The 13,671-nt window shown below is 40.8% G+C and overlaps 1 protein-coding gene across 1 annotated transcript in view; it reads right to left on the bottom strand.

The window, feature by feature from the left end:
• Positions 1-13,671, bottom strand: part of RGSL1 (regulator of G protein signaling like 1) — an 88,700-nt gene that overhangs the window by 13,225 nt on the left and 61,804 nt on the right. The window contains exons 12-17 of the mRNA XM_074322193.2: positions 11,738-11,845; positions 8,931-9,036; positions 6,021-6,214; positions 4,500-4,617; positions 3,965-4,082; positions 1,408-1,537 (exon numbers count right to left, since the gene is read on the bottom strand). Coding sequence (XP_074178294.2) covers positions 1,408-1,537; positions 3,965-4,082; positions 4,500-4,617; positions 6,021-6,214; positions 8,931-9,036; positions 11,738-11,845 — 774 coding nt within the window. The remainder of the gene's footprint in view (positions 1-1,407; positions 1,538-3,964; positions 4,083-4,499; positions 4,618-6,020; positions 6,215-8,930; positions 9,037-11,737; positions 11,846-13,671) is intronic.

The following is a 13,671-nucleotide window of genomic DNA, read 5'->3' as shown; positions in this document are numbered from 1 at the left end:
TTTCGTAGAAACAGACAATTGCAAAATACGTATGTTTTACAGCATTTAAAAATATATATATATATTTTAAGTTACAGTTGACATTCAATATTATTTTATATTACTTTCAGATGTACAGCAGAGTGGTTAGACAGTGACGTATATAATTTATACAGCGATCCCCCCCAATTAGTCTAGTACCCACCTAGCACTATACATAGTTGTTGCAACATTGTTGACTATATTCCTTATGCTGTACTTTATATCCGTGACTATTTTGTACCTACCAATTTGTATTTCTTAATCCCCTCACCTTTTCACCTGGCTCCCCAACCCCCCTCCCCTCTGGCAACCGTCATTTTGTTCTCTGTATCTATGAGTCTGCGTCTGGTTTGCTTATTTATTTTGTTCTTTAGATTCCACATGTGAGATCTCAAAGTGAAAGTTGGAATAACTCAAAAGTCATCAAGAGAGACGCGATTTGTCACTATCGATCCCTCCGGTCTGTCTCAGACACTTCCCTGTCTCATTAGTCTCTAGTCCACTTGGCCCTGCAGTTCCTGAATTGTACCATCCTCTTTCTTATTTTAGGGTTCTACGCAGACCTAGAAATTACTCCCCTCCTATTTTGCCCGCCTAACTTGCTTGTTCCTGAAAACTCAACTTTATGTCATTTTCTGGGAGAATTCCTCCCTGATCCTCTCCCTTGACTAACTAGGGTCTCCCTGCAACTATACTTGGGATCCTTCCTCACAATCATATAGGAACAGCAAGAACACTTGCTAATCCTATAGCACTTACTATTGCCAAGAGTAATTCTAAGACGCTTTACATGTATTAACTTGCTTAATCCTCACAACAACCCTAGGGGATAGGCACAATTATTATTTCCATTCAACAGATGAGGAAACTGAGGTACAAAGTCACTTTCAAAAGGCTCTTCAGTTAGAAAGGGGCAGATTCGAACCCAAGCACTCTGGCTGTAACATCTCTTGCACTTCTTTTGTCTTGCTCTCAAAACTGTAGGTGCCTTGATGGCAGATCCTATGCTGTATATTCACTACTGCATTCCCAGCACCCCACAAAGTGCCTGCCACATTCTCAAAAAGGGTGTTGGAATGAATGAATGAAGTAATTTAATAAATCTCTGCCCTGAACAAACAACATAAGGAAAGAGTTTTGTGTAATGTGAGCTCTCACAGTGCTTTAGACTAGTCATTCCCCACCCTTTCTGGTTCCCTGAGAAGCCAGTAGGGGTCCCACCCTCGCTAGGCAGGTCTGGACTTGACTTTGCACCTAGGACCTAGGGTTCCTGCTAGACCCCAGGCGAACAGGGTCATGGCTCAAAGCAATAGCTCTGCATATCTGGGCTAATCCTTGTGACTGAAATAGCAACAGGTAAGGGGAGTAAATAGAGAAGTGACTCACTTTCCTTGTTATTGTTTAATTCCTGGTGAAGATATGCTTCAAATTCCTGGCGCTTATTGACATTAGACACAAATCTGCGGTACTTGCAAAAGCTCTTGATGAAGCTGATCATTTTCAGCCAGCCTCTCTTCTGGGGAAAGAAGGAGGGGTATGACATATTCATTAGTATAGCTGCTGTCCACTGAGAGTCCACTCTGTGCCCTAAACTTGACATTCATTACATGCAATCCTCACAACACCTCCTTTCTAAGCAAGACTTTTTAGCACCAATTTAAAGGGGAGGAAAACTCAGGTCAGAGAACTTATATAACCTTCCCCAGATTAAGCAGTTGGTGGGTAGAAGATTCCGGCTTCAACCAGGCGTGTCTGGGGCCATTGGCAATGATCTTGGTACCACGGTCTTTCAACAGTGAAGATTTGAGATGCCGTGGTTGGGAGAGGGAATGTGAGCGCTAAAAACAGGAAGAAACAGAGGGTAGAGGTAAGCGTGACTCACGAGAAGGAAATAATGGCTCAGACAGATTTTGAAATGTTGAAGAAATAAGGAAATGAGTAAAACAATTTCTAAGCATTAAAAAAAAAGCAACATCATTATATGCAGACATTCATACATCACATACAGATGCATTTTATAAGTTTCTTCATCCATTTCTGCATAGATACCCAGTCACCATTCTCCAGTTTCTTGACCCCTGGAGAAACCAATACTGAGAACCAGAAAGAAGCTTGTTGATCAACTAGTTTAGTTGTCTCATTCTACAGAGAGCGACCTTCAATGTGAGCGCGGCTTTAGAGAGCCAGTAGCGAAGGACAAAACCCACTGGATTCAGGATCAGACATTTTGAGTCTGAAGTTTTCAGCGAGTGCTTTAAGACATAAGATTCATTTGAAAGCATGCAGGATTTTCACTCCTCCCAAGGTGGCAAAAATTAGCTGCAGTGGCATCATTGTCATTTAACCAGATACATTTACCTGTCACACCTGAATGTCAACACATATAGCAATTTTTGTGAAAATGTAGCTGATGAAGCCTGTCATTGTCTGTAATTTTGAATACTGTTCTAACAACAAAATCATATAATATGGAACTAGTGAGATTTTGCAAGAAGAGCTCTTACAACAGAACTCACAGACTTTGCCCCATCTCCTTTAGCAATTTAGTATCTGGAGCCACTAATAATTTGGCGTGTTTTTTAATGCAGAAGGTATATAGAAACTTTTCCAGGTATTTCATCTGATTTGTTCATGCAGATGGAGTCCTATCAAAATACCTTATTTTACCTTAAGATATTTGTTGCACAGGCAGACACTGCTGTATTTAGAAATTTCGATTTCAGTTCATTAAAAACTGCAAAACCGATCTGTATCGTGTATCACTGATTCAAAATAAATCTACATGTTTATTGAAAAAAGAAAAAAAAGAAACTTTGAGTCGGGAGCCTAGCTTCACCCTAATTGTGCAATTTGGGTCCATTTACTTAAGCTGTGTCTCAATGTTTCCACGTGTAAGATAGAAAAAATAGCCTTTGGGTGGTGGTGAGGGTGAGTGATGATATGTGAGAACTCATGCAGTGCTTGTCACAAAGTAGGCATTATATACATGTTGGTTTCTTTTGATCTTTTCTTACCTAAGAACAGGGAGACCTGAAATTAAAACAAAGCATCCTGGTTCTGGATGCAGTATTTTTTTTAATATGCTACATGATCATTCGTGGTACCCTGACATGGAGTTGATTTGTGCACAGAGAAAATAAAAAGGAGAAAGGACAGAGCAGCCCATTTCCCTATCTGGAGTATGGGACCAATGAGCATAATAAGTGCTTTTATCAGAGATACCCGAGCAAGAGTCTTAAGAGTCAGAGCTGGGCTCAAATTTTTCTGATGGGAAGTAACTCTACAACATACTGAGCAAGGGGTTATCTAAGTGAAGCATGGCTTTTTTTCCTCAAGTCACATGAAAAGACTTTCCTGAATAACAGTCTTCTCTTTCTTCCCTTTCCTCTTCTCCCATGGGAGAAAGAATGAGAGCTAACCGATGAGTGTGGAAGAAAGAAATGGCCTGCTCGTAACCCTTTGCATTCTCTCTCTAACAGTTGCTTGTCTGCAGGACACATGTGCAAGGCCTGCTCTTGGTCATACAGTGAGGGGCTCACCAGGGTACATGGAGGCTAAATTGTTCCATTATGCCAGTGCCTGGGCAGGTAAATTAGTTTAATTTACATGTTAAATTAGTTTAATTTATATGTGAGGCTCATCAAACCTATTTGCCTTCATGGCCCATCCATGTCCTCCAAACTAAGTTTCAGCGGTAAAAAAAATCCTGACATTTTGGTCCTCCTGGGCCTGTCACACAGATAGTGAAGAGAGGGACTTCCTGAAATTCCCACTGTAACCATTTCTCTGAGACTCACGCTCCTCCTTTGTACAATGGGGTTTTAAAACCCTACCCCAAAGGGTAGTTGTTTTGGTGATTGCATAAGCTACCAGCGTTAACGATTCTGTAGGATCTACAATGCCCGCCAGGCAATGGCTGTCTGGCCCCGTCTTCCTCACCAACCTGGGATTGCTGTAAGTGCGTGGCTGCCGCCTTCGAGAGATTCCTGGGCAAAGCTTGTGCTTCAGGCTGAGCCTCCTGAGTGGAAGAAGCTGGGAACAGTGCCTGGTAATCTTTAAACCTGCCGGAAGGAGACCAAGAGCATCAAACAAGGCAAACACCTGGCACATAAAAAGGAACAGTCCCAGCAAACCTAGCTCGGCTTTTGGAGGAAGTGGAAGTGGGACTTGGGGAATGGGGAGATACTCAAAAACACCCTGCTTACCATTTCAATCCTTTGCGAATGTCAGCCTATCCTTTTTGATCAATATCGTATTGTTCCTTGTTCAGGCAAATGAACAGAAGTGTGTGTGTGTGCACGCGTGTGTGCATATATGGTAGGTAGGTAAGAAGGTTCAAGATAAGTGGCTTTTCTTTTGTCGGGAAGCTCTGGCAATAAACTCGGTGGATGAATTATGAGCCTCCTGGAATAACGTGGCTTTCGGGGGCCAGTGAGCAGCTCTGGAAAGGCCTACCGCCTTCTCCAGGCAATACTCACCACTTTGCCTCCAGAGATTTCATTACACAGCCCTGGAGCACTACCAGGGAGGGCATGCTGACACGATGGAGCTGACCAATTTCTTTGATAATAGGGGCATCGCACTGCAGCACTTCTTCTAAGAAACATGAGAGAGAGAGAGAGAGAGCGCTATCATCTCCTTGTCAACCATTTCTGAGGCAGCTGGTGGTTTTTGTTTTGTGCTTTTTTCATTTTAGAGTTTTACACTCCCTTATTCTCAATCTGGTTAGATTCTGAGCTTGCCACAATTTGTTTCACATGGTTTCCTTTAGTTCAATCTCAAAAGCATCTTTGGCATGTTATATGCAAGTTTATCTGTAGAGCAAATACCATCCTGGTTTACTTCCACTGAAATTTCAAGGATAAGTGTGTAAAAAGGGGAAGAAATGTTTAAGAGATTCATTTCTGCTCCACTTTCAAGTTTTGGGTTTAGGAAGAGAACAATAGAACAAAGGATTTAAGTTAAATCGCTGGGAGAGATGGGGAATCCAAGATTACAAATGAGGATTGTAAAGAGACTATGACTCTCCAGGTGTTCAAAGACTATTGTTTTCATTCATAAGACTTGAAAACTTATCCAGGATCTGCATACTCTTTTTTCTCTTCCAGCTCATTCAAAACAATGTACACAACTTGATATTCCGAGACTTAACAAATCAATATTTCTTACAAATAAAGATTTGCCAATTTTCGCTCTTTTTCTATTTTTATAAAATCTATAACCTGATCTTGGTTTACCACAAGCCAAAAACCACTCCCTCTGGTCATCTGGGCCAAAATAGGAGGTTTTGTCTTCAGTACTTTGCTACAGATGTGTTTACCCCCAGGATGGAATCGTGCCCACCCCCTTTTGTTTCCCTCTAGACTGATAGGTCAGTACTTTAGGGCACCATCTGCTTCTGGCCAAGATGAATTTACAGGGGTCAGATTGACCCTCCTACCTTAGGCAAGAAAACAAGACAAAATTTATGAGGATTTTCAGGGAGACAGTTCTCCTTCCTGGTACAGCTCTCTTTATATCTGATGGGTGATGGACACTCCAGTTTTGCACACAGCTAGCTCAATTTTGATCTAACTCCAGTCTAGTTGATTTGAAGGTCAAATGACCTGAGTTTAAATTCAACTTCCACCAGTCGGATAAGTTAGTTAGCCTCCCTGTTTCACCTTCGTCATTTGTAAAATAGAGTTATTGATCCATACCTTATAAAAATGAAATAAATTCCTATTTTCAGGGTTGAGTAAAGCTAAATGAGAGGATAGAGGAGCGTATTTCACATACAAGTGCAAGTGTCTTGCACTCGGCTTCTTTTACTAGTAATACACGTGGGGCGTATTGTTCTCTATTTCATGGTCCCCCTTCATCTCTGTCTCAATACTGCCTCGTGTGGCCATTGCTCTGTTCTGCTCTCTCAGGGGGCTCACGTTAAGACAGGCTCTTGTCCAGACGCGAGAAGATAGTCAAGGGAGAAGCCAACAGTACCAGGAGAAGACGATGCATACCGGGAGAGACTTTGCCATGGAAGAAAGTCTTGATCATATTTTCAAAGAGAGACTTGTAATTCTTTTCATTGGTCTCAGTGCTAATCTTCTGTAAGGCTATCAGGAATTGCAGTGGGCTATCGGCCTTCCGTTCTTTGAGGAACTCCTTGAAAAACTCCAAGTGTTGAGGATTTAGGAGGACTTCTGCCAAGTTTCTGGAAAACAAAACAGCATCATTGGTGGAGAGAATGGGATGGTGACCATGGGCTCTGCTGCTATTAGGGCAAGGGGGAGGGCTTCTCCCACGCTGGGGGCCTTCATCGTGTGTGTGAAGATCAAGATGAAGGAATTAATTACTCTGTTTCCTTGGAGATAAACTTTTATGGATCCATCCTAAGCTTGGTCCAATCATTGGATAACCCCAATAGAGGAGAAAGAGAGGTATTTTAAAGGGGAATTTTAAAGGGGATAGTTTATTTCCCCGCAAGGAAACACTCTTTTTACATTGTGGATTCAACCCACCCCCCCCAATTGGCAGTCTTTCAGTGTCATTATACTTTCCTTTAATTTTTTAAACATGGTTTCCTTTAGTTTATTGAACATATTATGTGGAAGTCTTTAGTGAGTCCAATATCTGAATCACATCGGCGACAGTTTCTAATAACTGCTTTTTTTCCTCTGTGTACGAGCCATACTTTCCTGTGGGTATTCTTGTTTTCTTTGGGGGTGTAGGGGGGGTAAGGTACCATAATATTTTTAACTGAAATTTTAGATAATATAATTTATAGAGTTCTAAAATTTTTTGACAGGTTTGCCCAGTTTTATCATGGTTTTTATGGGGAGACAATTTGGGAGGTTCTTACTCCACTGTTCCAGAAATCTAATTCCTCATCTTCAGTGTTTTCAAAATCTGTATCTTATATACCCATTCCTACCGTTTACTTCAAGCCTTTACGATCACTTGTCCAAAAACTGCAACAACCTTCTAACTATTATTTCTGTCTTCTGTCTCTGAGTCTTTTGACTCCTCATGTGACCATTGCTTTTTCTGCCAGAGTAATATTTTTAAAATCCATATAATAGGTATTTTTGCTACTCCTGTTCCAACAACCCCTATGAATCTTTATTACCATTTAATCAATACAAATTCCTTAATCATTCACTCAAGTCTCAAGAATTCTTTCAGTTATTCTGGTCTCAGTCTAGCTTTCTAATGTTATGCTTTAGGTCCCTTCTCCCCACGCATTCTGCACTTTAATACCACCGAACTATTTTCAGCTCTTTAAATACCACATTCAATTTCTGAGTTTATATCTTTGTGTCACTTCTCCAGTTTGGAAGGTTTAGCCCTACCAACAAAATACTCCCATTTCTTTGCAATTGAATTCTTACATGCCGATCAGAGCTTCTTCTGATGCTCTAACTTTTTCGAATCCTCACTCAAAGCTTCCTCTTTCCACTATATTCTCATAGTAATTAATTAATATTTTACAATAGTATTTAAAGGTGAGCTTTGTAGTTTATTTAGTATGTATTAGATTAAAGGCAAGGACCATGTCTTATTTTTGTGTGTGTATCATTAGCACCCAAAGAATGTCTGGGACACAGTGTATAGTCAATAACTGTTTGTTACATTGAATGAGGACTAGGAACAAGCTTTAAGAGAGTTGCAACTGTGGTACATCTAGGCCATTCTACTGTGGCTTTAACTCAAGACATGAAACTGGACTATATAATCTTGCAAATTCCCTCTAGAATTTAATGATCTTGTGAATATGTGATTTAGAAAAGACTTCTGTGATACTCATACTCAACTAACGTGGAAAATAGGTATTTCTGTAGACATAGTGGAAAGCGATGGGTGGTACAAATTGGAACAGCAAAAGGGATAAATGATTGAACCTCGGGGATTAATGTCAGTTCCTTGAAAGGGTGGAAGACCTATCTAAAGTATTTAGAAGAGACAAAGGACTTATCACTCCCAATGAATATGAATGGTAACTAAAAACATACTTCTGGGAGCTTTCTATATGCAAATATTCTGCCAGTGACCTTGACTACCAAATTTGTATGTGCTAATATTTCTCTGTCCTCTAGAAGAGAACTTTCCATACAGTGAGTCATTAATAGATAATTACTGAATAAAAACAAGGAATTACTGAATGAATGGCATGGCTTACAAGAAAATTATAGTCAAGAAGGTAGAAAACATACCTGAAAAATGAAGAACAGTAAAAAATAGTATGTGATAAGTGCTTTGTGCTGTATCTTAGGGATTTAGTGTTTTAGAGGAGAGGGAAGTCATAGAAGACACACGTTTGGAGAACTTTCTACATAGAGGTAGCACTAAGGTAAATGGAAAGAAAGGGGAGTGGGCACTCCTGAAAGAAAGGGCGACAGAATCTTTGCCGAGCAGTGAAACCTTATCAGAGGCTGACTCTACGATTGATTACAAGGGGGGAAACATGAAGTAAGGAACTTACTTACTCCTAATTAGGAAGCTACTACAGAAGCACAGAATCCAGAAAAACACAAATAGGCAAGGATACACGTAAAAAGATTTTTATTGTGGGACTATTGATAGCAATGAAAAATGAAAGATAATGTGAATGTCCATAAAAAGATGTAGTTAATTAAATCATGCTACATCCATACTATGGAAGGAGGTAGATTCACACATACTGACACAAAAGGATGTTCATGATAGTTTGTTATGAGGAAAAAAGTTATTGTATAATATACATTGCATGGTGCCAATCCGAGAAGCTAAATAATGATTTAAAATACAAAGTATGCCTGTGCCTGTATGTATGATATACGGAAAAGAGTATGGAAACCTACACACAGAAAAATAAGTTCAGCATTACACATGTTGAGATTAAAGAGAACTTAGGCCAAGAGGTGTTGCTGTGGCCAGCTCCTGTGTCTTACCTGGGTCGTTCTAACGAAGGCTTCCTTGCACCAATCCTTTTCAAAGACATTTGCCTAACAGGGGGTGAAGGCATCTTTGGTTCTCTGAAAATTTTCACTGTAAAATCTAATGGGAAAAAAAAATCACACAGTTGGGCAACGCCATGTTACAAAGCACATTGCAGAGACTAAGAAGGAGCAAAGTAGCAAGGACATTTACAAGACGCTGAGGGCAGGTGGGAAAACCACAGTCCCCACAACTGCTGTCATCTCTGGCCATTCATGCTAAGAAGAGACGTAGGGATGATTTTCATCCCTGACACTAATATCAGTCCAGGCTGTGCTATGTAAGTCTGTTGGCAATTAGGCCTGCAGCCTACCTTCCTTAGACGACTGCTGAAACCGAGTCCATCATATTTCTCCCTGTCATTTCAACACCAAATGTCATTTTGGTGCTGATCCCCCAATCAGCCACTTTTACTGGACCATCCTCCACATGACTGTCCTCCTGGATACACCTCTGCTGTCCCATCCTAAACCCTCCCACTTGCCCTCTGGAACTCCTGTTGTGTCATCAGCGAACTCTCACAGATTCTTGACCTCTTTGTTAAGAGTTCCCTCCATCTTCTTGCTTTCATTAAAACTATTCTCTTTCCTGCGGACCCTGATTCCACTGCAGTTTTCTCAAGTGGTGTTCGACCACACCACACACAAGTTAGAGTGGGTGTCTGGCTCCCTGTTGCCACTCAGAAACGATTATTTCAAAAAATATATTAAAACATGACTGTTGAAGAATGATAAATTCTAAGGATTTTACTATTTGAAGAGCCTTTTGAGGTTAATATTATAGAAGAAAATATAGACTATCGACTCATTAAGGGAGAGGATGGCATATTACTCATTTCACCTCCAGAAATTAGAACCTGGCCTAGGTATATAGTCAATGCACTAAACTATTTATTAAATAGAATGTACCCCCACAGGAAATTTTTGTGTGGTTTGGTAATACTTTCAGTAACAGACAGCATACAAAAAGGATTGAAAACAATATACGATAGAGCTCGATAAATGCAATTAAATTGGTGAAAAAATAAAATCCAGACTATGGAAGACTCGACATCAAAAAACCCAAAAGAAACCCAAGAAACCTCCCAATAAAAAAACACCTAGAAATGCTGGATAAAAAATAACACACTTTTAAACTCAGAAGTAAGCCTGTAAGAAATTAATACAAAACAAAATAAAAACAGCGATTCTAAATAAAGAGAAAGTTAAAAACCAGTAAGGTAACGGTACCACCAATACTTGATGCTGCCCTTGAGGCATCTGCAGTGTCAGACAGAAGATAAGGCCACAGGCACTTAGAAAATGGGCAAAAAAAATCTTTGGGCACTGCTTTTACTTCCAAAGCATTTGACAATGATGATCATTGCTACCGAGAAATACAGCAAATTTGGCACACTCTCAGGGCAGAAGAGGGCAAAAATGCAAAACAATGAAAGAGAAGCACCCCAGCCTTTCAAATAGGACCCTAAAAAGTAAGGAAAACCAGAGCCAGCTCATCCATTAAAAGGAATGAACGCTGGCTTTGAACCAACCCAAACCCTAAATACATTAAAGGTCTCTGGATGCTATTAGTTCAGTGTGTGCCAGAAGAAAATGAAACCCTCTCTGGAGGAAAAAACATCACCCAAGCCTCACATGATTTCTACAAATTTGTACCGACAACGTTCACAGATAAAGCTGAAATAACATGGTATTCAAAAAGATTTGACCAAAAACCAAGGCGAAAAAATATGACATTTGAAATACACACAGGAAATCCAAATATGAACTTTAAAATTACTATTATTAATATAGGTTAAGGAATTAAAAGAGGAAAAAATATAACAAAGATTGAACTTCATAAAAAGGAAAAACTAGAAATTCCCAAAACAAAAAGTTTAATGACTGAAATGTGGAAAATTAAGAATAAATAAATGGGTAGAATGCCAAACTATACATAGCTGAAGTGAGAACTGCTGAACTAGGAGTAAAAGCCAAAGAGAACAAAATAGAAAATACAGACTAAGGCATATGAGACATATGGCATATGGCTGAAATGTCGAAAATATGTGTAGTAAGATTAACAGAAGGAGGACAGAAATTGAACGGAGCACGACAAATATCTGAAGAGATAATAACGGAAATTTTCCTAAAACTAACAAAGTACATCAAGTCAGCAATGCAAGAAAGAAGTCCTGAAACTCATTCTGGAAGTTGCCTCCATGAAAGGGCACTGCCCTACCCAAGGTTATATCCTCCCTAGGGGCATCCACATCCCATAAGAGTCAATGTGGAGGTACAAAGGTCCCTTGACTCCATGAGGGACAACTGGAGGGCCACCTGGCTTTAGAGCTTCCTCTGGGAGCTGCTGAGGTCTTCTGCAACTGCCTCACAGTTCAGCGTCTACCTGTGTGTGTCCAGTCCTACTTTCCTCTTTCCCTTACAGGTGTTATACCTAAGAACACGCCCCAACAAACCTCCTTTCACACATCTCTGACTCCAGGAAACTTCAAAGAAGACAAATTTGCATTATGTAAAACCTCCAAGTAATAACGAGGTGAGAAAGTAGTAATGAACAATTTTCATCATTATCCTTATTTTATAATCGCATCTCATTTTCACGATGCCTTCCTATGGCTTTGTAGGATTGGAAAACAGGCATGGTCTGACTATTCCTCATTTCAAACAAAGCATGGTTCCTCTTTTGGCTTTATAACCCATTGAGTTTGGAGATTCTCCCTTAGCCGGCTGTCGCCAATCTTTCTGTGAGTTCAAACACTTACCTATCTTAGGTGCTTTTTCACAATATATTTTGTAGTCATCACTGATCTTCTCTATGGCCATCTTTGGATATTTATAGCAGAGTTCCTCAAAGGTCATTTTCTCTATGTCTATCAAGTAGGGAAAAACGGGGAGATTCTAATTATCCACTCTGGGTTCAAAATTCATATACTTTTGTTGAAGGTGTTGCCTTTGAAATGTTAAGTAGTGTTTTAACAGAATGTTTATACACAAGGAAGACAAGTTCCCCAGGCCAAGTTTGAAGGAAATACAATGCCCCACACCCCAAGCGAGGATTCAGCCCTTCTTGGGGACACCTGACTCATGGAGATTTTCTGCCTGAGGGGACACTCAGGTAACTGAGATATGTATGACTTATGAAAAAGGCACTGATTGTTAACACATACACAAGAACTAACTAATCCAAATGAATATCAACCTTTTCCAAGCAGCCATCTGTTGTGGGGAGGAATTGCAAATGTATTTCAAGCATTCTGCTATTGCCTCAAAGAATTTGATGCAAGGAACTTTCTCTTCTCGGCTCTGTCTTTGGGAATTACTTTCAGGATTGACAGCTCATATATCTGAATATGATCAATAGTTGCACATAATTGTCCTTTGAGAGAGAACTCTGTTTTCTAGAAATAGCCACACATTGTTTCTAGTCATGCACGGTGAATTGAGAAGGAATCGCTTTTCTTTGTGTCCAAAATGAGGTAGGACAGTGAGGCTGACACTGTCAGCAAGAGAAGTTTTAACCAGGTACTGGGAAATAAAAGCAGAGTAGCCGCAATTTCACCTCTTACCAAGGTGAAAATGTTCATTTAGGTTGGGAGTTCTATGGTTTCAAGTAAGTTCAGTCACACATGGTTGTTCTGGAACCATCCAGGGCAGTCCAGCGCTTTCTGATGTTATACTGGTGAAGTCCAGAAGGAATGCTAGGGCGTGGACACTCAAATGTCCACTGCCCAGTATGCCAGCATTGTCATTGTCACCACTATTATCTCTCAGCCAAGGGCATCATCTGGCTGTAAGTTGCAAGAGCAGTGGATTATTTCCGCAATGGATCCAGGGTTCTAGTTCTCTCTTGTTGAGCAAACTTGGGCAAGTCTTTTCACCTCCCTGGGACAAATTTTCCCCATGTGAAAGAGGAGAGCATTCTAGAATGCTCTGTGCTCTGTGAGTCTATGGTGCAGACTGAGCATAGGCCCCCGCCTACCTGGCAGTCAGGGCCCTGGGTTGGGCAAATGCACAGGCGGCACCTTTATAAGGGCACAGTTGTGTTCCGAAAGAGCAGTGGTGGAGAAAGTCATGATGTATGCTGGACGGAGGGGGGCGGTGCTTCCATGGAGGGTGGTTCCCACTATTCCTGGCCATCCCTGACACTCCATGGCCACCAACGGAATGCCTGTTGCCCAGTGGATGTGTGGTGAAATGTACCAGCTACTCTTTCTTCCACTTTTCTCTTGATTTCTGGGAGAGGTTCAGAATTTAGAGAGAAGGTGAAACCCTGACATAAACCAGAGGGCCTGTTCATGATCAATTTAAATAACTCATGCCCAAGCATGGCTCCGAGGGGCAGGCATCCAGGGCACCTCATTCTGTATATGGCGTGTGCGTCAAAGTTTTAAAAGAGTTGAGTGTTACATTTTTTTAGTGGAATCTAACAAGTGCTACTTACTGAGCACCTGCTTTGCTGTGCTTGCTTTACCTCCAGTCCCCTCAACAGGCCTGCAAAGGTAGGGGCCGTTATCCCCAATCTGTAGATGATGAAACAAGGCTCAGAGAGATGCGGTAACTTGCCTGGGCTCACAGAGTGAGGCAGTGAGTGGTGGAACTGGAATTTCAAAGCTCTAACCTACTCCTACTCTACCCATGGTTTTCAAAATGTAGGTCATGACTCGATAGTGTGTCAAAAACGAAATGGAATCATTGC

Source organism: Rhinolophus sinicus, chromosome 11 (assembly GCF_057876585.1).
Source record: "Rhinolophus sinicus isolate RSI-liver-muscle chromosome 11, RSI-T2T, whole genome shotgun sequence".
Lineage (NCBI taxonomy): Eukaryota > Metazoa > Chordata > Mammalia > Chiroptera > Rhinolophidae > Rhinolophus > Rhinolophus sinicus.
The sequence above is the reverse complement of the archived record's forward strand: the minus strand, read 5'-3'. Positions and strand labels throughout refer to the sequence as shown.